The sequence below is a fragment of the Rousettus aegyptiacus genome, unplaced genomic scaffold (genome assembly GCF_014176215.1).
Source record: "Rousettus aegyptiacus isolate mRouAeg1 unplaced genomic scaffold, mRouAeg1.p scaffold_m13_p_7, whole genome shotgun sequence".
In the NCBI taxonomy this organism is placed as follows: domain Eukaryota; kingdom Metazoa; phylum Chordata; class Mammalia; order Chiroptera; family Pteropodidae; genus Rousettus; species Rousettus aegyptiacus.
In genome coordinates this window covers 106316033-106334728 of record NW_023416310.1, presented here as the reverse complement: position 1 = coordinate 106334728, position 18696 = coordinate 106316033, and the positions used below count along the sequence as shown (strand labels likewise).

At 54.5% G+C, this 18696-nt stretch overlaps 3 protein-coding genes across 19 annotated transcripts in view; all 3 read left to right on the top strand.

Moving 5' to 3' along the window:
• The window catches only part of FAM193B (family with sequence similarity 193 member B), a 30507-nt gene extending 29213 nt beyond the window's left edge, over window positions 1-1294 (top strand). For all 15 annotated transcript variants that reach the window (XM_036224299.1, XM_016158339.2, XM_016158338.2 and 12 more), the window contains one exon: window positions 920-1294. The gene's annotated coding sequence lies outside the window, so the exon portion shown is untranslated. The remainder of the gene's footprint in view (window positions 1-919) is intronic.
• A 2243-nt stretch (window positions 1295-3537) lies between these two features.
• On the top strand, window positions 3538-8828 carry DDX41 (DEAD-box helicase 41). Its single transcript, XM_016158345.2, has 17 exons — window positions 3538-3660; window positions 3742-3852; window positions 4126-4285; window positions 4366-4440; window positions 4567-4627; window positions 4752-4888; window positions 5262-5334; window positions 5457-5610; window positions 5688-5824; window positions 6642-6804; window positions 6944-7075; window positions 7333-7404; window positions 7529-7625; window positions 7765-7914; window positions 8010-8081; window positions 8182-8292; window positions 8469-8828. The coding sequence occupies exons 1-17, from the start codon at window positions 3634-3636 to the stop codon at window positions 8603-8605; spliced, it is 1869 nt and encodes a 622-aa protein (XP_016013831.1). The 5' UTR covers window positions 3538-3633; the 3' UTR covers window positions 8606-8828.
• Window positions 8829-8937: 109 nt separating this feature from the next.
• DOK3 (docking protein 3) lies at window positions 8938-16824 on the top strand. Of its 3 annotated transcripts, none has more exons than XM_016158346.2 (6): window positions 8938-10024; window positions 10688-10789; window positions 11753-12058; window positions 13744-13843; window positions 13938-14110; window positions 14189-16824. In XM_016158346.2, the coding sequence occupies exons 1-6, from the start codon at window positions 10022-10024 to the stop codon at window positions 14867-14869; spliced, it is 1365 nt and encodes a 454-aa protein (XP_016013832.1). In that variant the 5' UTR covers window positions 8938-10021; the 3' UTR covers window positions 14870-16824. The 3 variants fall into 3 exon arrangements, with proteins under 3 accessions (XP_016013832.1, XP_016013833.1, XP_036080203.1); XM_016158347.2 differs by having other exon boundaries at window positions 9912-10024; window positions 10600-10789; XM_036224310.1 differs by lacking the exon at window positions 8938-10024 and having other exon boundaries at window positions 10156-10789.
• Window positions 16825-18696: the final 1872 nt, after the last annotated feature.

Here is an 18696-nt window from a genome sequence, read left to right as displayed (position 1 = left end):
ACTGTCCCCCTCCCCCTCCCTGGGCCAGGGAGGCAGACTTCCTGGATCCTTGGCTGAGTCTCCTTGTCCCTCTTTGGGTCAGGATTCCCCACCCTTGATGCTGGCCTCAGCTCCTTAGGGGCAGCCTTCAGGGCTGGGCTGCCTGTCACCAGAGCCAGAACTCGCTTCAGACTTGCCTCAATCCATTAGTGTGAGGGACTGGGCTCCCTGATCCTTCGTCAAACTGAGATGTCCACACACCCAAGAGCTGCTGCCGGGGTCAAGGCGCCCTCCTGCCTCTCTTCTCCACCTCCACCGGAACCAGGAATGATTGGGTACCCCAAGCACTTCCATCTGCTGCCCCTTGTGAGGGAAAAAGAGGTGCACCTCCTGCAGACCCAGTGCCCCCATCATCAGCCATCTCCCACTCTTTGGCTGACCTCTTTCCCAAGACAGAACTGTTCCCTCCCCCAAGCTCCTTGACCTTCTCTACTGTCTTAAGATTAGAGCCCCAAGTATGAGAGAAAACGGATCTAGCGCAGACTTGGGACCCAGCCTGGGCTGTGTACCTGGAGCCTGAGGCAGGAGTCTGAGCACAGGGGGGCCTCTCCACAGCCTGTCACCAGGAGGACACATGCCAGAGGCTGGGCTCTTCTTCTACCCTAGCCTGGGTGAAGATGTGCTGCTTCAGGGGCCCATGAGCTTCTTAGGGATGGTCCCACATGCCTTGAGATCTAGGTTACTATTGACAGAAGAACAGGACTGAGCTGTTTCCTGGAAGTGTCTTAACTCTCATCCCCTGTTGGAGGTGATGGAGTGTTTTTGGTACAGGGAGCAAAAGTAGAAGACTGCCATTCCTGCCTCCACAGAGATGCAGGGCGACCCAGAGGCAGCCTGGGGAGGCCGTGCTCACTACATGGCCACGCTCTTGTTTTCTCAGCCGCTGCCAGGTCCAGCTTCTTCAGGATGTCCGACTGCCAGCTGAAGGTCTACAGTTTCTTCCTCCTCCACATCCCTACTCACCTGCCCAAGACCCTCCCAGCTCCCCACCATCCTAGACCGACCAAAAGCTGAGTGGATGCCATGCCGGTCTGGGGCCCCTCAGGACCGCCACAGAGCCGCCTCCTGGTGCTACGTAGCCTCCACACTCAGAGCCTGGGGGCTGGGCTGGCCTGTGGGCTGGGGGATGATGGTACTGCTGGCCCAACACTGCTTTCTGTTTGGTTTTTTGTTTCTGTTTTTGTTTTTTTAATTCTTTACTTTTGATACTGTGAAGATCTTTCCTGGGAAAGATAAAGCAACATTTGGACACAGAGTTGGTGTGTTTCCTGTGTGGGGTGGGTCAGAGCTAGGTAAGCGATGTAATTAGAAGCATGGGGTCTACCTTAGTCACCAACCTTGTTAAACACATACTGCGTATTAATAGTTTGTCATTGTTTCCTCTTAATTTTTGCACCAGTTCTATGTGAGACTCATCCCATTTTATATTTGAGGAAACTAAAGTTAAGACAGGAAAGTGATTTGAGGGAGCTGGGTCTGGCTGACTAAGGTTAGAGCACAGGCCTGGATAACTGCTACCTCTGCCCCTTCCTCTTATTGGGAGGGGAACAGCCCCTTCCCCATGCTGTGTCTCTTTCCCTTTCTGTAAGACGGATGAGTTGGAGGGATGGGACTTGGTCTCTGGGAACCTGACATGAGAAGGGGCCTGGGGAATGGTTGAGGCCTTTGTGGACTGTGCACCTGTAGCCTGGGTGTGTGGGGTTGTCAGGGGATGTGGGAGGTAAATGCAATTTTTATCAATTGGATCTCACTTTCCAATGGGAATGAGACATGTAGCTTAAGTACTTGAGAGTTAAGAGGATAACCCTTCCATAAAGTAAAGCAAACTACCTCTTCCTCCTCCCTGCTTTGCAAATTCAGATTTTAATATGATAGGTTTCTAAAAATCCCTCATACACATGTTTGGCCCAACTTCTTGACCCCAATGTTGTTTTCTCCACTAAAACCAACTCTTAACTTGAGCTCATGTAGGGAGCAATGGAGGCAATGGCCAGTCACTTAAGAGCAGGATCAGAAAACGCTCCCTCCTCCCTCCCCTCCACACCATGGGCTGGCAGTCAATGCCAGCTTCCTCTTCCAAAGTGAAATAGCATTACCCACAGGCTCATGATTCCTGGAGCTTGTCTTTCCCAGTCCCCGAGGAACTGTGGACACTCTCCTGTGGACCCTTTGTCTGTGTATTTGCCACCTGTGTTCCTCTTACCCTCCAACTCTTGCTCTAGGCAGCTGTCCTGCAGCTCAATTGGCACAGCTATCTAAAATTCTGCATCATTTGAAAATTGCAGGTCTGATTCAAGCAGCCTCTTTTTTACAGAGGACTTCTGTGAGCGGCATTCAGGGCCCTCGCTGCCTGGCCCCTGCTTCCAGCATTGACTCCAAACACACCTACAACACAGTTTCTAGCTAGGCTTGGCACCCTCAGATCTCCCGACTCCGTACTTCCCTAATTCCAGATTATGCGTCCTTCATGAATTCCTGTTTATCCTTCACATCTCAGTTAAGAGGCCACTTTTACTAAGATCAGTTAGTCCTGCCTTGTCTGTCTTTTGATACTTCTCTTTAACTTCAAGACGGGTTCTATTTCTGGCTTCTCAACTAGCCTGTAATCTCACAAGCCAGGTTTGTGTCTTGCTCATCTTTATCTACTTCAGCACTACACCGTGCGCAGCACACATATTAAACACATGAAAAAGGAAAGGATAGCACTGACCCATCACTCCTCTCTGACAAAGCTCTGCATAGTCGGCCCAATCTACTTCACCGATCCTTGCTCTGGCTACCCCCACGCCACATGGGTCAAGTGATCTCTTTATTACTTGGGAACCTGTGCACTTGCATTCCTGCAGAACCCTCTATCAAGAAGTCCTTTCCTTTCCACTCCCTGTCTAAGATTCCAGACTTTCCTGAAAGCTCAGATCCAGTGTCTCCTCGAAGCCACCCGTGGTTCCCCAGGCAGCGAGGCACTCTGAGCTCTATTACAGCGTTTACAATAACAATCGGTTACTCACATATATACAGGCCTTCAATTAAAAACCACCGTCATCAGTATTTTGTTTACCCCTCACCACTCTGAACATAGGTGTTGTCACACAGATGAGGACACCAGTCAGAGTATCAGTTCCTGAGTCATTTATTCCGCCAGCTTCACCCTTCCGTCGCGGCGAGGCGGGGCCACAGCCGGCCCTGTCCCTGAGTTTTCTGACCACCAGAGAGCGCAATGTCCGCAGGTGGGGCGCGCCGGGTTACATCATGTTGGTATCATGCTCCGGACAGCTGGCGGGATCCTCGGTCTTCATTCCGAGCGCCTGCCCTACCACCAGGCTTGGTTTGAGCCCTCAGCTTACGTTCCAAATCCTCCAGCATCCCACAATGCTTTGCCCGCCGCTTTCGCTCTTAGCCCCGGCAACAGCTGCACAACCACATGCAGCATTGAAGCCAAATCGCAGGACAGCGGCTTAGGAGGAAGTTTGTCCCTCGGCGCGATCCGGCACTCGGAGTTCGTTGCTAGGCGCCGACGCCCGCTTCTTCGCATTTGATTGGATTTCACTCAGGTGAGGCGGGGTTTTGCCGGGGCGCGCATGCGTGCATCAAAGGATGGAGGAGTCGGAACCCGAGCGCAAGGTGGGAGCGAAGTTGGGGTCTTTGCAGTTGGCAACCGCGTGAAGGCGGGGGAGTCCGGGCATGACCTGTGTGTCTCTGCAGCGGGCTCGCACTGACGAGGCGACTGCTATAGGAAGCCGCTCTGAGGCGGAGGATGAAGACGACGAGGACTACGTGCCCTACGTACCGTTGCGGCAGCGCCGACAGCTGCTGGTGAGGGCCAGGGATCGGGGAAGAAATGAGGGCGGTGGTAGGGGATTTTCAGTGGGATGGAGGGTGACCCCCGGTCTCCAGGTTGAGGCATCAGTCCACGGGAGCGTGGCTTCCAGGCACACGAGGGCCTGGCGACCTGATCTGAAAGGTAGGGCAGCTCGGCCCTTGGTGCGCAGGACCCTCTTCCAAAAGCCAGGATCCTAACGCAGCCCCTGGTTGCGATGCCCTACTCTGTGTTGGGCGTGGCTCTGAGGGGCGCTGGTGGAACCTCAGCTCCAGAAGCTGCTGCAGCGCAGGCGCAAGGGAGCTGCAGAGGAGGAGCAGCAAGACAGCGGCAGTGAGCCCCGGGGAGATGAGGATGACATCCTGCTGGGCCCTCAGTCCAACGTCAGCCTCCTGGATCAGCACCAGCACCTCAAAGAGAAGGCGGAAGGTGGGCTCAGCAGCAACAAGAGATTCAGCTCAGTACACTGCTTTGATGTCTTCGTGATATCAGCTGCTTGTTTTTCTCAGCCCGCAAGGAGTCTGCCAAGGAGAAGCAGTTGAAGGAAGAAGAGAAGATCCTGGAGAGTGTGGCGGAGGGCCGAGGTATATGGTTGTAGCCTGGACAGGGAGGAGGTGGGCTGAGACTCTCACCCCCCAGGCATGTTATTTCTCAAGGAGGCTGGCCTCTGGGAAGCGAAAGCCAACCCTGAGCCACACCTTTCTCCTCAGCCTTGATGTCAGTGAAGGAAATGGCCAAGGGAATCACATACGACGATCCAATCAAAACCAGGTACTTTTTTCCAGTCTGCGGAAAGGCAGTCACCCTTAACTTGGGATGGGATGTGACTCAGACTGGGAGAGACACCCCAAAGCCAGCTGTGCCCAGAGCCTGTCTTGACCCTGGCTACTCACAGTTGGACACCACCCTGTTACGTCCTGAACATGTCTGAAGAGCGTCATGAGCGGGTACGGAAGAAGTACCACATCCTGGTGGAAGGAGATGGTATCCCGCCACCCATCAAAAGCTTCAAGGAAATGAAATTTCCTGCAGGTACCTGGGAACTGAGAGAGGTGCCACATTTTGTTAGTCAAACATCTGCAAGGTTGTGCCTGAGCTCACCAGCCGTGGCAAGCCAGTGGGGATGGAGGAATTGAGGAAGGTTTTCTTTGGATTCCTTTTTCAGGTGTCCCAGCTGTATATATTCACTCTTTCTGTCATTAGAGACCTTCAGGGAAAAAGTGATGTTGCCCTTAGGCCTAGGTGCCTCCATGTAGCCTAGGGGACTTGAGCAAGTCTCTCTGTCTCCTTCTGGGCCTTAGTTTCATTATCTGTAACTTGGGGAGGATGGTGCCAATTTTACAGGTGTGGGGCCTGATAAAGTACCTGTGAGACACAAGGATGATGCCAGGGTTGTTTTCCACAGCCATCCTGAGAGGCCTGAAGAAGAAAGGCATCCATCACCCAACGCCAATTCAAATCCAGGGCATCCCTACCATGTAAGTGTACCTGGGGGCCCTGAGAAGGGCAGTGACAGGCAGGAGCAGTCGCTAGATGTCCTTGGAGAGAAGCAGTCCCCATATTCTACTGAACCTGACTCATGCCTGTTCTCTCCCAACAGCCTTTCTGGCCGTGACATGATAGGCATTGCTTTCACGGGTTCAGGCAAAACGCTGGTGTTCACTTTGCCGGTTATCATGTTCTGCCTGGAACAGGAGAAGAGGTTACCTTTCTCTAAGCGCGAAGGGCCCTATGGACTCATTATCTGCCCCTCGGTAAGATAGGCTGGCCTGGTTGGCAGGGCACCAATGAGACTGCTTTCTGGTACCAACCCCTGCCCCTGTACCTGCAGCGAGAGCTGGCCCGGCAAACCCACAGCATCCTGGAGTATTACTGCCGTTTGCTACAGGAGGACAGCTCGCCACTCCTGCGCTGCGCACTCTGCATTGGGGGCATGTCTGTCAAAGAGCAGATGGAGACCATCCGGCAGTGAGCATAGGCACCCCCTCCCTTGGGCCTCCCTCAAAGCCTCTAGATAAGCTGCAGGACCCTTCATTTTAGTTACTTTGCATATTTGCAGAAGCTTCCTGTAGGCCTAGCCCTTGAAGATCCCGTCTAATGGGGAGGTCGGTTGGGGTAGGACAGGGAGAGGAATGTGGTAAGGGACCGTAGGGGCACAGCAGATGGAATGGGGGCATTTGGGAGGTTAGAAGGTTAGGGCATTCCAGGCAGAAGGCACAGAGGGGGACCCAGGGTGTCTTGGAAGGCCAGGGTAATTCAGTGTGTGATCCAGCAAAGAGGCTAGGCACTAGGGCAGGACTGGGCCTGTGTCCTTGCCACACAGTGCTGTCCCCAGCAGATATCACTAGCCATCTAGGATCACAGACTAGCCTTAGCCCCTGTTTGAGAGGCGTTCTTAATCTCAGGGAAGATGCAGACATGGAACAGTTGAATTCGGCGTACCAGGAAAGTGATCCCATGAAGGCCTACAGAGTGAGCTGGGGAAGCACAGGAGGTTCAGGATAGCCCCCTCCTGGGGATAACAGGAGTGACCTGGAAGAAGGGAAGAGGGTTTGCCAGGCAGAGGTGACCGCATGGCTAGGGAGACCTCTGGAGCACTTCATCGGTCAAGATGATTCTAGCTCTCTCCAAGAGATATGTGCTATACATAGAGCAAGGTTGTGGGCATGATGAGGAGAGGACAGGTGAGGAGAATCAGGAAGGTGGCCAGAGGGTAGAACGAGGCACAGTCCCTCATTGGGCTGAGCACGTGGCCCTGATCTCAAGATCTCTCCTTGGTCCCCAGTGGTGTGCACATGATGGTTGCCACCCCTGGGCGCCTCATGGATCTGCTGCAAAAGAAGATGGTCAGCCTAGATATCTGTCGCTACCTGGCTCTGGATGAGGCTGACCGCATGATCGACATGGGCTTCGAGGGTGACATTCGCACCATCTTCTCCTACTTCAAGGTGCCCACCTGTGCCTGGCTAGGGCATTCCTGCCACCCTTTATCAACTGTGGAGGTCCCTGAGGCCCTGTGCTGCCCACTCACTGTCCCAGCCTCCCCAGTTCCCACATGCCCTCAGCCCTAGTCCTCTTCTTCTGCAGGGCCAACGGCAGACCCTGCTCTTCAGTGCCACCATGCCTAAGAAGATACAGAATTTTGCCAAGAGTGCCCTGGTAAAGCCTGTCACCATCAATGTGGGGCGCGCCGGGGCCGCCAGCCTGGATGTCATCCAGGTAGGCAAGTCCCCCTGGTGAACAGTCTCACCTGTGAGGGCTGGGTCTGGCAAGGCTCCCCTGAAGCTAATTGGAACATTGGGCTTTCATTCAAAGCTCTGGCCTTTAGCAAGAAACATTCTTAAGGTGCCCAGCTCTTGGTAGCAAAAGGCTGCTGGTCACCTCCCAGCCAGGATTAGGTGGTCTCACCTCTGTGGCAGGACCATGACTGGTGAACCTGCTCTCAGAATCACTAGATCTGGTTCCTCTGATGGCAGGAAGTGGAATATGTAAAGGAGGAGGCCAAGATGGTGTACCTGCTCGAGTGCCTGCAAAAGACGCCCCCACCCGTGAGTGCAGCCAACCAGGCTAGCCCAGACCAGGGGAGAGGGCAGTAGTGGCAGCACACTGGCGAGTGCTGGGGCCATCTGGACAGAGGCAGCCCCCATGACTAGACTTGGCCTTCCCTGACAGGTGCTCATCTTTGCAGAGAAGAAGGCAGATGTGGATGCCATCCATGAGTATCTGCTGCTCAAAGGGGTCGAGGCTGTGGCCATTCATGGTGGCAAAGGTCAGGGTGGCACATGTACAGGCATGGACCCTGCTGCCTTTGCAGCCCCTCACCTAACCCGTTTCCCTACCTGGCTGGCTTGCTACTATTCCCCAGACTCCTGCTGTCACTCTAACAGCTCCTGCCTGACCCTCCCCAGACCAGGAGGAACGGACCAAGGCCATTGAGGCGTTCCGGGAGGGGAAGAAGGATGTCCTAGTGGCCACAGATGTAGCCTCCAAGGGCCTGGACTTCCCTGCCATCCAGCATGTCATCAATTACGACATGCCTGAGGAGATCGAGAACTATGGTGGGAGTTTGGGGGGAGCTTTGGGGATCAGGGTGGGGTGCAGGCTAGGCCCCAGCCCTGGGCAGTGGGCCAGAAGCTGTTCCCTCTCTCTGCAGTGCACAGAATTGGCCGTACTGGGCGCTCAGGAAATACAGGCATCGCCACCACCTTCATCAACAAGGCCTGTGGTGAGTCTATCACCAGGGCCACCTCAGCTATCTCCCAGGTCCTCCAGGTCCTGGTCGCAGGGTCTGGGGTGGAACCTAATGGTCCCCACTGTCCTAACAGATGAGTCGGTGCTGATGGACCTCAAAGCCCTACTGTTGGAGGCCAAGCAGAAGGTGCCACCTGTGCTGCAAGTACTACATTGCGGGGACGAGTCCATGCTGGACATCGGAGGTGACTACCGAATGGGAGACACTAGTCCAGTGCGGGTCATGACAGAATACTATAAAACAAGTCCACTCTGCACATCAGTGGACCAGGGAGGCCTGATTGGGAGGCTAAGATCTGGGGTGTGGAGTCTGGCCCCGTTTCCATACTGACCCCTCTTCCCCTATGCCTCATGTCCCCAGAAGAACGTGGCTGTGCCTTCTGCGGGGGCCTGGGCCATCGGATCACCGACTGCCCCAAACTCGAGGCCATGCAGACCAAGCAGGTCAGCAACATTGGCCGCAAGGACTACCTGGCTCACAGCTCCATGGACTTCTAGCTGCCTGTTGTCCCTCCTCCTCTCCAAGAAGCCTCAGTCCTTGGGTTCTGGTTGCCTCCCACACACCATTCCCTGGACAAGAAGTCTGCATTCTCGGCCTAGCTGGCCTGGGCTGGGCCAGGCCGTGCCTGGCTGCCTGCTCCCTATGCCCCCAGAATTAATATTTTTGCTCTCCTTTACTCCAGCTGCCATTAAAGCACAAGCCTCCGTGGTCTCCACCCCAGACATGCCTCTTCATTTCACTTTGTCTGCCCCCTGCCTTCTACACCCTCATCCACTGACCTCCAGAGCCCTTCTGAGATGGGGCCTGGGCGTCTCCATCACTCAATTATAGAAGGAACAGCCTAGCTGGGGCTCCCTTTGGGCCAGTCAAATTTGTGACTGGGAGGGACTACATTGGTATACCACATTGGTCAAATTTTTGGGTTTCTGGCTGTCATAATCTCCATCCCTGCCCCAGCCCCACTCTCCCTGTCAGTTGTGTGAAGCTCGGGGCTTTTCCCAGGGCGCCTTGGGAGATGACTTCCTGCCTCACACCCCCTGCCCACTTGGCAGTCTATGCAGGCCTTCAGTAGGGAACCCTTCACTCTATTTGCTGAGAAGCAGCAGGTGCCACAAGACTGCCACTCAGGCCATAAGCACTCCCTGGCATGCTCTGTGCCCAGCTCTCTGCTGGGCAGCTCACAGGTTGAGTGGCAGAGAGAGATCAGACTTGAACATGGGCAGCAGTCATGACAGTGTTGGCAAGTAGACCAGGCTTTCAATATCTGGCAAAGGGTAGGCAGAGGACCAGGACTTATGGCGGCTTCTCTGTGCCCAGTATTTCATGTGCATGCTTTTCCCAGCAGGACGACAGTTGCTCAAGCCATGTTTGTCACTTGGTATGTGGCCTTGGGCAAGTTACTTAATGTTTCTGAGCCTCAATTTCCTCATCATTGAAATGGCAGTGAGAATGCAGAGGGCTTGGTATGTGGGGCTGGAGCTTGGGGCTGCCTGGCCATAATGGACACAACACCGGGTACAGAAGGCCCTTGGAAAAGATTTCTGCCCAAGAAACAACACACCCCATATATGACCCCCAAACTGTATTCCTCAACCCGTTTACACAATCCTTCCCAGGAGTGGCATTGAATGAATGACATGAGGCTGTCCCTAGAATTCGATCCACACACACAGCCCCAATACCTCCGGCAAGGCAAGGCACAAAAAAACAGGTTCTCAACAAGAAGCAAAGCTTAAAAAAGAGTATTAGAACTCTCCAGGGACCCAGTGGGGGCATTCCACCGGCACTCAACTTGGCCAGGGCTGCACAGTGAGGACTAGGGCACACTGCTGGGGTCTTTGTTCTCTCAGACAGCCTGGGTGGTCAGGGGAGGCCTCCCAGAGGAAAGAGCAGCCTGCGCCCAGAGGAGCACAATGGTGAGGGAGGCTCTGGAGGGGCTGGGCTGGGGAGAGGTGACCCCAGGACAAGGCACCTTGACTGCTGGGCTGAGGAGCCCAGGCTGGACTCTAGGGCAGTGGGGAGTCAGGAGACATTTAAAAAGGGGAGAGAGAGGTGGGTCCAGGTAGGGCAGTGGTTCAAAAGAGAGATGTGCAGGCTGGCAGTGGATGGAGTCGGGGAAGATAGAGCGAATGAATATCAGAAATATTCCGAGATAAGGACCAGACAACTCGCCAGGGTTCTGAATGGGAAAGCAAGAAGTTTGCAGGCCTTGCTAGAGAAGGTCCTGAGGCAGGGTTAGAGGAGGCCCCAGGGTGTACAGCTGGCCCCTGGAAGGGACAGGGGAGGGGTCAGAGCCTACTATTAGGGAGCCAGCCTGGGAGTCAGACACTCACACCCAGCTGACTCAGGCACAGGCATGGGTCATTTGTCCTCAGGTGGTCCAAGACCCCTGCCAGGCACTTTGGCCAGCAGGAGCCCTGAGGAAGAAATATCCGATGCCCCCACCCCCTATTTTAACTCCTTCACTGAAGACCGTGCACCCCTCCCCCAGCCATGTAGCTGCCTCTCTGGACAGAGGGAGGGGAAGTGGCCAGAAGGGGAAGTGTGAGTTCCCCTCAGCCTGTCACCAGTCTCCTCAGGCCCTCAGAGTGGTGGCCCTGGGGCCCACAGCAGCCATGGAACCTCTGGAGACCCCCGTCAAGGATGGCATCCTCTACCAGCAGCATGTCAAGTTCGGCAAGGTGGGGACCTGCTGCCAGGCAGCTGCCTAAGATAATCGGTGGGCCTCCGTCCCAGCCTCAGATAGCCCACCCGGACCTGGGAGAATGGGATTGGGATTGGTAGTGGGGGATCCAACCCAGATGTGGGGGTAAGACAGAGCCTTGTCCTCAGCCTGAGAGGGTGGGCTGAGCCTGAGTGGGTCTTGGCGAGACCCTGCCCCATTTACAGATGGGGGAGCCAAGAGACAGGAGGGTCTAAGAACCCACGCCTTGGGGCAGGGCAAATGTGGGAGGCTGGCTGATCCAACAGCCTTCCACCTTCCAAAGGGCCGGGGGCTGAGCCGGAGGAGCCCCCAGAGGAGGAGCCCCACCCCGCAGAAGAAGGCTCGGCTCCTCCTAGCCTGTCATGGGACATATTGTGTGTGGGGTTCACCTCTCCTCAGGCAGCAGGCCCTACACCCCCTGCAGCTCAGCTGCAGCTGCTGCCCAGGCAGATAAACGGTCTGTTTCCTTTGCTTGACACTATTTGCATGTTTCCTTCCTTGCCATCATGAAAGTGAGGTCTCCCTCCCACCCTTCCTTGTTCCGTGGCCCCAGTGACTTTTTCGGGGGGGCGAGGAAAGGGGCACCAGCATAACACCAGAGTCAGGTGGCCTGTTCCAGTCTCTCGATACTTTACAGGCATAATCCAGTAGAAGCCTCAACCTCTCCTTTTCATGGCCTTTTGTGAGACGAAGACACTAGTGTTTATGGGGGTACCAGTGAGGAAAGCATGGGGGCAGATTTGAATCCAGGGCTGACTGACCCTAAGCATAGACTCTTTCACCTGTGGGGCCAGCTGGCTGTGGCAAGGCCTCCTTCTCTGAGGCCTTGAGGACTTAGATGAGGCAGAGGGCAACCTGGGTGGCTAGGAGCATTTGCTGAGTAGCTTGTCCTGAGCTGAGCTGCAGGGAAGGTCTTCACCTCAGTCTTCATCTTCCCCAGAAATCCTGGCGGAAGGTGTGGGGTCTGCTGTATGCAGGAGGCCCATCAGGTGTGGCACGGCTGGAGAGCTGGGAGGTCCGGGATGGTGGCCTGGGACCAGCGGGTGACAGGTCTGCAGGTCCTGGCCGACGGGGAGAGCGCCGGGTCATCCGCCTGGCTGACTGTGTGTCCGTGCTGCCGGCTGATGGTGAGAGCTGCCCCAGGGACACTGGTGCCTTCCTGCTCACCACCACCGAGCGAAGCCACCTGCTGGCTGCACAGCATCGCCAGGCATGGATGGGCTCCATCTGCCAGTTGGCCTTCCCGGTAAGCACAGGGTGGGTGGGCAGGGCCTCTAGGGGCTGGCCTGGGGGGACTGTTTCACCACCACCTTATTAATTCCATGCTCATTCACATCCTGTAACTAAGCAAATACCTGCCAAGTAAACAGCACAAAAGCCACAGAACAAATCTCAGATGGCCATACATGCTATGGAGAAAATGAAAGGCTGGGGTGGGACCAGGAGTGGACCAGGGGACATTAAACAGGATGGCCCAGGAGGGCCTCTCAGGAAGGGACAGCAGGCTTTAGTCTTCAAGGACAACTCACTAGTCAAACATCTGAGGAGATAGTATTCCAGATACTAAGTTCTAAGGTGTGTCCTGAACAGAAGGAACAGCATAGGCAAAGGCCTTGAGGCAGGGGGAAGGTTGATGTGTTCAAGCTGACAGAGAGCAAACAGTGTGGCTGGAGAGCAAGGAGTGGGAGGGCCCAGGAGAGGGAGAGTTCAGTGAGAGCTAGCTGAAACCGCCTTGGGCCACTGGTGGAGTTTGGGGTTTTATTCTGAGTGAGAGGAGAAGCTTTCAGGGAGTTGAGTCAGAGACAGAGTTTTAAAGCTTCACGGGGTCTGTGATGGACCAAAAAGAAATGGGTCTGGTTCCTCAAAGCATGAAATACAGAGTTACTATATGACCCAGCAATTCCCAAGAGAATTGAAACAGATATTCAAACAAAACTTGTATGAGAATATTCAGAGCAACAGTATTCCCGGTAGCCTAAAGGTGTAATCTGTTCATAGGATGGAATATTACTTGATTACAAAAAGGAATAATGTAATGTAGCATTGACACATGCTACACTGTGATGAACCCCGAAAACATTATGCTAAGTGATGAAACCAGACACAAAATGCCACCTGTTACGTGATTCTATTTACATGAAATACTCAAGATCGGTACTCTCTATAGTGACCAGTAGCAGGCTAGTGTCCCCAGAGGGGAGCAGGGAATGGGGCTTGAGTGCCGTTTTGATGCGGAGTGATGAAAAGTTCTGGAAGTAGATAAAGGCGAAGGTTGCACAGCCTTGTGACTTTACTAAAAGCCATTGAATATACGTTAAAATGGTTAAAATTGTAAAATTTTTTATTGTGTATTTAAATGTTTTTAATTTAAAATTGTTTTAATTTTAAAAATTAAAAAGAAAAAAGAAAAGGAAATGAACAGAAGCAAGGAGATCAGTGAGGAACCCCTTGCGTTTGCCCCTGGCTGTGCTACCCTGGGCCAAGGTGGTCTTGGTGGAGGTGCTGAGTGTCAGAGCCCCAAAGATGGGAGGGGATGAGGAGTGGGAAGGGGTGAGGTGGAGTCAGAGGCCTGGGGCAGAAGTGAGTGGCCAGTTCTGTCGTCTTAACCCTGAAGTTTCGGCCCCTTCACTGCTCTAAGCTATGGCGGACACATGGGTTGATCTGGTCCCTGGCCTAGTACTAGGGCAAGGTGGCCATCCTGGTATGTGCCTCTGCTTTATGGCTCTCAGCATGCTCCAGGGGAAGCAGAGGAGATTGCAGAGGGGATACAGGCTCAGAGAGATGCCCAGGGTCACGCAGTGTTGTCAGGGACAGAGCTGGGACTAGTGCACTTGCTTGTTGCAGCATCCTGGATGATATCTTTCCCTATGAAAAGGATGCAGGAAGAAGAGCGGGGGTGACTCTAACCTTTCACCTTGGCCCATTCTTCAGGGTACAGGGGAGAGCTCCTCTGGAGCAGGGGAGGCAGAAGCTCCCAAGCGGGGCCTGGTCCCCATGGAGGAGAATTCCATCTACTCCTCCTGGCAAGAAGGTGAGTCAGGGAGGTGCAGGGGCAGCCTTAGGGCCACCACACCCAGGGCTGTGACCTCTGGGAGACCCATGGTGGCTGTGCCCTCTGCTTGCAGTGGGGGAGTTTCCGGTGGTGGCACAGAGGACCGAGGCTGCAGCCCGCTGCCAGCTGAAGGGGCCCTACGTCCTGCTGCTAGGCCAAGATGCCATCAAGCTAAGCGAGCCCGCCAGCCAACAGGCCCTCTACACCTGGCCCTACCACTTCCTGCGCAAGTTCGGCTCTGACAAGGTGAGGTGCTGGGCCTGCAGGGAGTGGGGTAGCAGGTGGCCTCTTGACTGCTGACCCACCCATGTCACCTGTGCCCAGGGTGTGTTCTCCTTCGAAGCCGGCCGCCGCTGTGACTCAGGCGAGGGCCTCTTTGCCTTCAGCAGCCCCCGAGCCCGAGACCTGTGCGGGATCGTGGCTGCTGCCATTGCCCGCCAGCGGGAACGGCTGCCTGAACTGGTGGGGCCTCGGCCCTGCCCACTTCCACGGGCCACCTCCCTTCCCTCCTTGGACCCTCCTGGGGAGCTTCGGGAGGTACCCCCAGGGCCCGAGCCACCCAGCTCCCAGAGGGCGCACCTGGTAGAGGCTGGGCCGCAGAGCCTGCCCCCTCTGCCGACCGAGTCTGGGCTGTACGCAGCTGTGTTCAAGCGGGCCAGCGGGCCCCCAGGCACTGCTGAGCACCTCTATGAGAACCTGTGTGCACTGGAGGCTGGCCACGCACCGCCCGACCTCAGGGGCCCTGTGCAGGAGGGCCCCAGCAGCCGTAGCCCGCCAGCCAGCCCCATCTACCACAACAGCGACGACCTGGCCTGGCCAAGCCCAGCCCATGACACCAGCCTGGAGGCCCAGTACCGACGGCTGCTGGAGCTGGAGCTGGGCGACAACGATGAAGAGTCTGGGGGCTCCGCCCGGCCTGGTACTCATACGGGCTTCAAGGCCAAGCTGGTGACACTTCTGAGCCGTGAGCGGAAGAAAGGCCCAGCCCCCTGCGATAGGCCCTGAGCACCTGGTGTGCCTTAGCATGGGACAGGAGGGCGGGCAAACAATGGACATCTGGGGACACACCCCTGCATCCACTCTGGCCTTCGGGGACACAGCAGGTGCCCCTCAGGAGACTTGCTGGCCCCCTAGTGTGTAGTGTATAAGTCTGCTGAGAATAAAGCCTCCAGCTCTCGTCTTGGTCCTGCCTTGTGGCCCACAGCCCGTACCTCTTCACTTCAGCTCCTGACAGTGCACTTGGGGTTCACACAGGTACACAAACCCTCCTGCACATGTGTTGCAACAAACATCAATGCCCTCTGCTGGTTCTGGGGACATGGATGACCTGGACCTGACCTCTACTACCAGTGGGCTCAAATCCACTCCAGCAGGCAGGCAAGATGCAGATAATATGGCTCCATGTGCAGCAGAAATGAGTCAGATAGTCAGGCAGAGGAAGAGTGAGGCTCATTTGTGGGAGGGGCGCCCTCTAGAAGGATGGAGTGTGAAGGGCAGGCAGGGCTGCACTGGGCCGGCAGGGAGCCCCAGAGCTTTCCAGGACAAGGGTGGTCATGGTAGTCCAGAGCCCAAGGGAAGAGTATGTACACAAAGACTCCAAAGGCTTGATGTGGAATTGGTGGCTGAATATGAGAGGACTGATGGTCCTGCAATGAGCTTGAAAGGACAATCAGACTGGGAAGGAGCAGTGCAGAGGCCAAATTTGGGGCCCAAACTACTGACTGGGGAGCCTGAGCTGGGGAGGAGGGGGGGTAGGTGGAAGGGACTTCAAAGACTTGTGCACCCAAAACCCCTGCTCCCTGCTGAGACGAATAGCTATGCAGATGCTCTGGGGAACCCTCGGTGTCAGGTTCCTCAACTATCAAGGCTAAAGATCAAATTACACACCTGGCATGCACTCATTCATTTTCTACAGCGTGTTTTATCACCTGCCTTGGGGACATGGCAAGTTCGAGGAGCCTACCTCCCAGAGGGAGATAAGCAAGTCTCATGAAGACTTTAATGCTTGCCTTACTGTCCTCCCCTCATTCTACTCTTGTCACCATCTCTGGTGCCTCCATGTACACAAACATCATGCCTATGAGGACCTAACCTCCTGGCTCCTTGGCGACAACTCTGCCTCAGCTGCCCACACCCTTGGCACATCCTGGACCTCATCTTCATGACAGTGACACTCTATTGCCTCTTCACAGTGACACAATTTTATTTCCAAGCATCTGCCTCTGGCCCCCTCCTCCTCTCCTTCCGGCCTACTTCCTCTAGCATAGCACATATGGTGCCTCCCCAGCTGCCAGAAACTACACTGACCTTTTTCTCACTGTCTGTACAACTGCTGTCCACGATTCCGTCCTTGTCTCACTTAGATTCTGCACTCTACCAATGGAGTCACCCCCCTACACACATTCCTTTCTCTTTCCATCTTATTTGTCCACCAAAGCCCTTGCTTTGAGCAGACCCAGCCCTCCTCTGTGCCTGGCAGCTGCCCATGGCCAGAGAAATTCACGTAACCAGGCGGATTGTGTTCTTTTTACTAGTACCATCTCAAACTTCACACAGGCAGGCTCTCCATGCTCCCCAGAGATCCTGCATCTCAGAGTCACTGCTTTTCTCCTCCTCAAGACCTTCACCCTTCTCTGCTCCATCCCTGCCCATCCTTACCTTGCAGAGATCCTGTCAAATAGTAACTGACAGAGAACAACCTCCACTGCCCTCCACCTCACCTGCAAGCACTCCTGTATCACCTTCTCCCTGACCTACATCGGAAGTAGTGTCTGTTCCCCAGACATTCGTGCTGACCCCAGCTCCTCTGGCCTTCTTACAGCTAGCTTGGCAAACGGAGCTGTCCCCTCTATCCCCAATCCATTAATTCCATTGTTACATCATCATTTCCAGCCAGATCAACAAACTCTGTACAGTCACATCTTTATTTTATTTATTTTATTTTTCTTACTATTATTATTTATGCCTACAGTACTACAGTACCATCCAAGTACTAACCAGGCCCACCCCTGCTTAGCTGAGATCAGACATCGGGCTTATTCAGGGTGGCATGGCCGTAGACCATGGACCGTGGTTTCGCTGGGGCACGAACCCAGGACCTTCTGCATGTAAAGCAGACATGCTAACGCTACACTATGGAACCATGTTCATAAAGTCACGTCTTTAAAAGAAATCTTCCCTTGACCTCAAATTCTCCTTCGGCACCTCCCCACTTCTCTGTTCCTCTTCACATAGAAAGTTCTCAAAAGAGTTGTTGATTACTCTCATTTCCACTTTGTCCCCTTCCATTCTCCCTTCACTAATTCCAGTCTCCCAGTCGTACTCACTATGCCATTCCATTGCTCTTATTGGGATCAGCAACCTCCCTGTTCCCCCAAACAAAAGTAACTCAGATTCCCTTTGAGCCTGGACTCTTCTGACTTCTCAGCAGCACACATCTCTCCTTGACATGACACATTATCTTTCTTGGTTTCCTGCCTCTTCTGCCTGAGTTCCATTTGGGACTCTTGGCTTCAGACACAGTATGGTTCAACCCTGGCTGCACACAGAATCACCTGGGAGCCTTTAAAAACTGCCCAGCCTGGCCCCACACCCAGGGACTGGGGCTTCAATCTAGCAGGGCCATTTCTTCAATTCCCCAGTGATTGCAGTGTGTGTCCAGGGTTGAGACTCATGGCCCTAAGTGAGCCAATCCTGTCTCCACGTCTCACAGACCAAAGGCACATCTTCAGCTCAGATCTCTCCCACAGGCTCTGGATTTAAGAGTATGACAGTGCTAGGCTCTGGGTGTCTTAGATTCATCTCCAAATATCATGTGCGAAGGGGGGTTGAGGGGAGGCAGCTCTGTACAGTGCTGTCCCAGGGTGTCTGTGGCCACGGAAGGTGAAGCCTGGAAGGAGGTTGGAGCTGCAGGGAGGCAGATTTTGGCCCCACTTATGGATGCTCCTGATGGTAGTGTCTTCCCATGTGCGATCAGGCTGCCTACCATAGAACAAGGTGAGACCAGGAGGCTCCCAGTCAGGGTTGCTGCAGCAGGGACTCCTCCACCAGCTCAGCAAGTCCCAGGTCACCCCGGAGGTTACTCAAAGAGTCAAGGATGTAGCCAGAACTAGGACCCAGAACTCTAGGTACCCAATAGGGTATACTTTCATTTATTATAAATCTAAGCCTTTTTGTTTATGGCAGTTGCTGTGAGGATCCAAATGGACTGGAAGAGTTTGGAAACTTCCAGGACTTCAGGGCAGGTGTTCCCATCCCTGGAGTCACAGACCAGTGCTGGTCTGTGGCCTGTTAGGAACCAGACCACACAACCGGAAGTGAGCGGCTGGCAAGTGAGTGAAGCTTCATCTGTATTACGGCCACTCCCCAGAGCTAGCATCACTGCCTCAGCTCCACCTCAGATCATCAGGCATTAGAGTCTCATAGGAGCACAGGTCCCTGGTGCCAAAAAGGCTGGGTGGGAAATACTTTAGGAGACTTGCCCTGGAGCGACAGTTGTCCTGGCCACTAGGAGGTACTACGTCCTAGCTTGGGGCCAGCTTCTTACCCAGGGGTTGCCTATGCAGGGAGCTCTGAGGGCTCCATCCAGGCCTGAGCCTTGCACAGACCCAAGAAACCAGACCCGGGGGTCCTCTAGGCTGGAGGACTCCCAGGACCCCAGCCTGCCCCTTCTTCCTTTGCTCATTTGCTGTTCACTCTCTCAGTCTTTCCTTCATTCCCACTGGGGAAATGGTGGACGAGACATATAAGCCCCTGATCTTATGGGACTGACATTCTAATGAGAACAAAGGATAATAAAAAAACAAAATCTTAATATAATGTCGATGGTAATA

Excerpts from the sequence above, each read along its gene's own strand:
- DDX41 (XM_016158345.2), top strand. The coding sequence starts at position 3,634 with ATGGAGGAGTCGGAACCCGAGCGCAAG. Across the intron at positions 3,853-4,125 it reads GGCAGCGCCGACAGCTGCTG|CTCCAGAAGCTGCTGCAGCG; the intron begins GTGAGGGCCAGG and ends GTGGAACCTCAG. Across the intron at positions 4,628-4,751 it reads GACGATCCAATCAAAACCAG|TTGGACACCACCCTGTTACG; the intron begins GTACTTTTTTCC and ends GGCTACTCACAG.
- DOK3 (XM_036224310.1), top strand. The coding sequence starts at position 10,544 with ATGCCCCCACCCCCTATTTTAACTCCTTCACTGAAGACCGTGCACCCC. Across the intron at positions 10,790-11,752 it reads AGCATGTCAAGTTCGGCAAG|AAATCCTGGCGGAAGGTGTG; the intron begins GTGGGGACCTGC and ends CATCTTCCCCAG. Across the intron at positions 14,111-14,188 it reads GCAAGTTCGGCTCTGACAAG|GGTGTGTTCTCCTTCGAAGC; the intron begins GTGAGGTGCTGG and ends ACCTGTGCCCAG.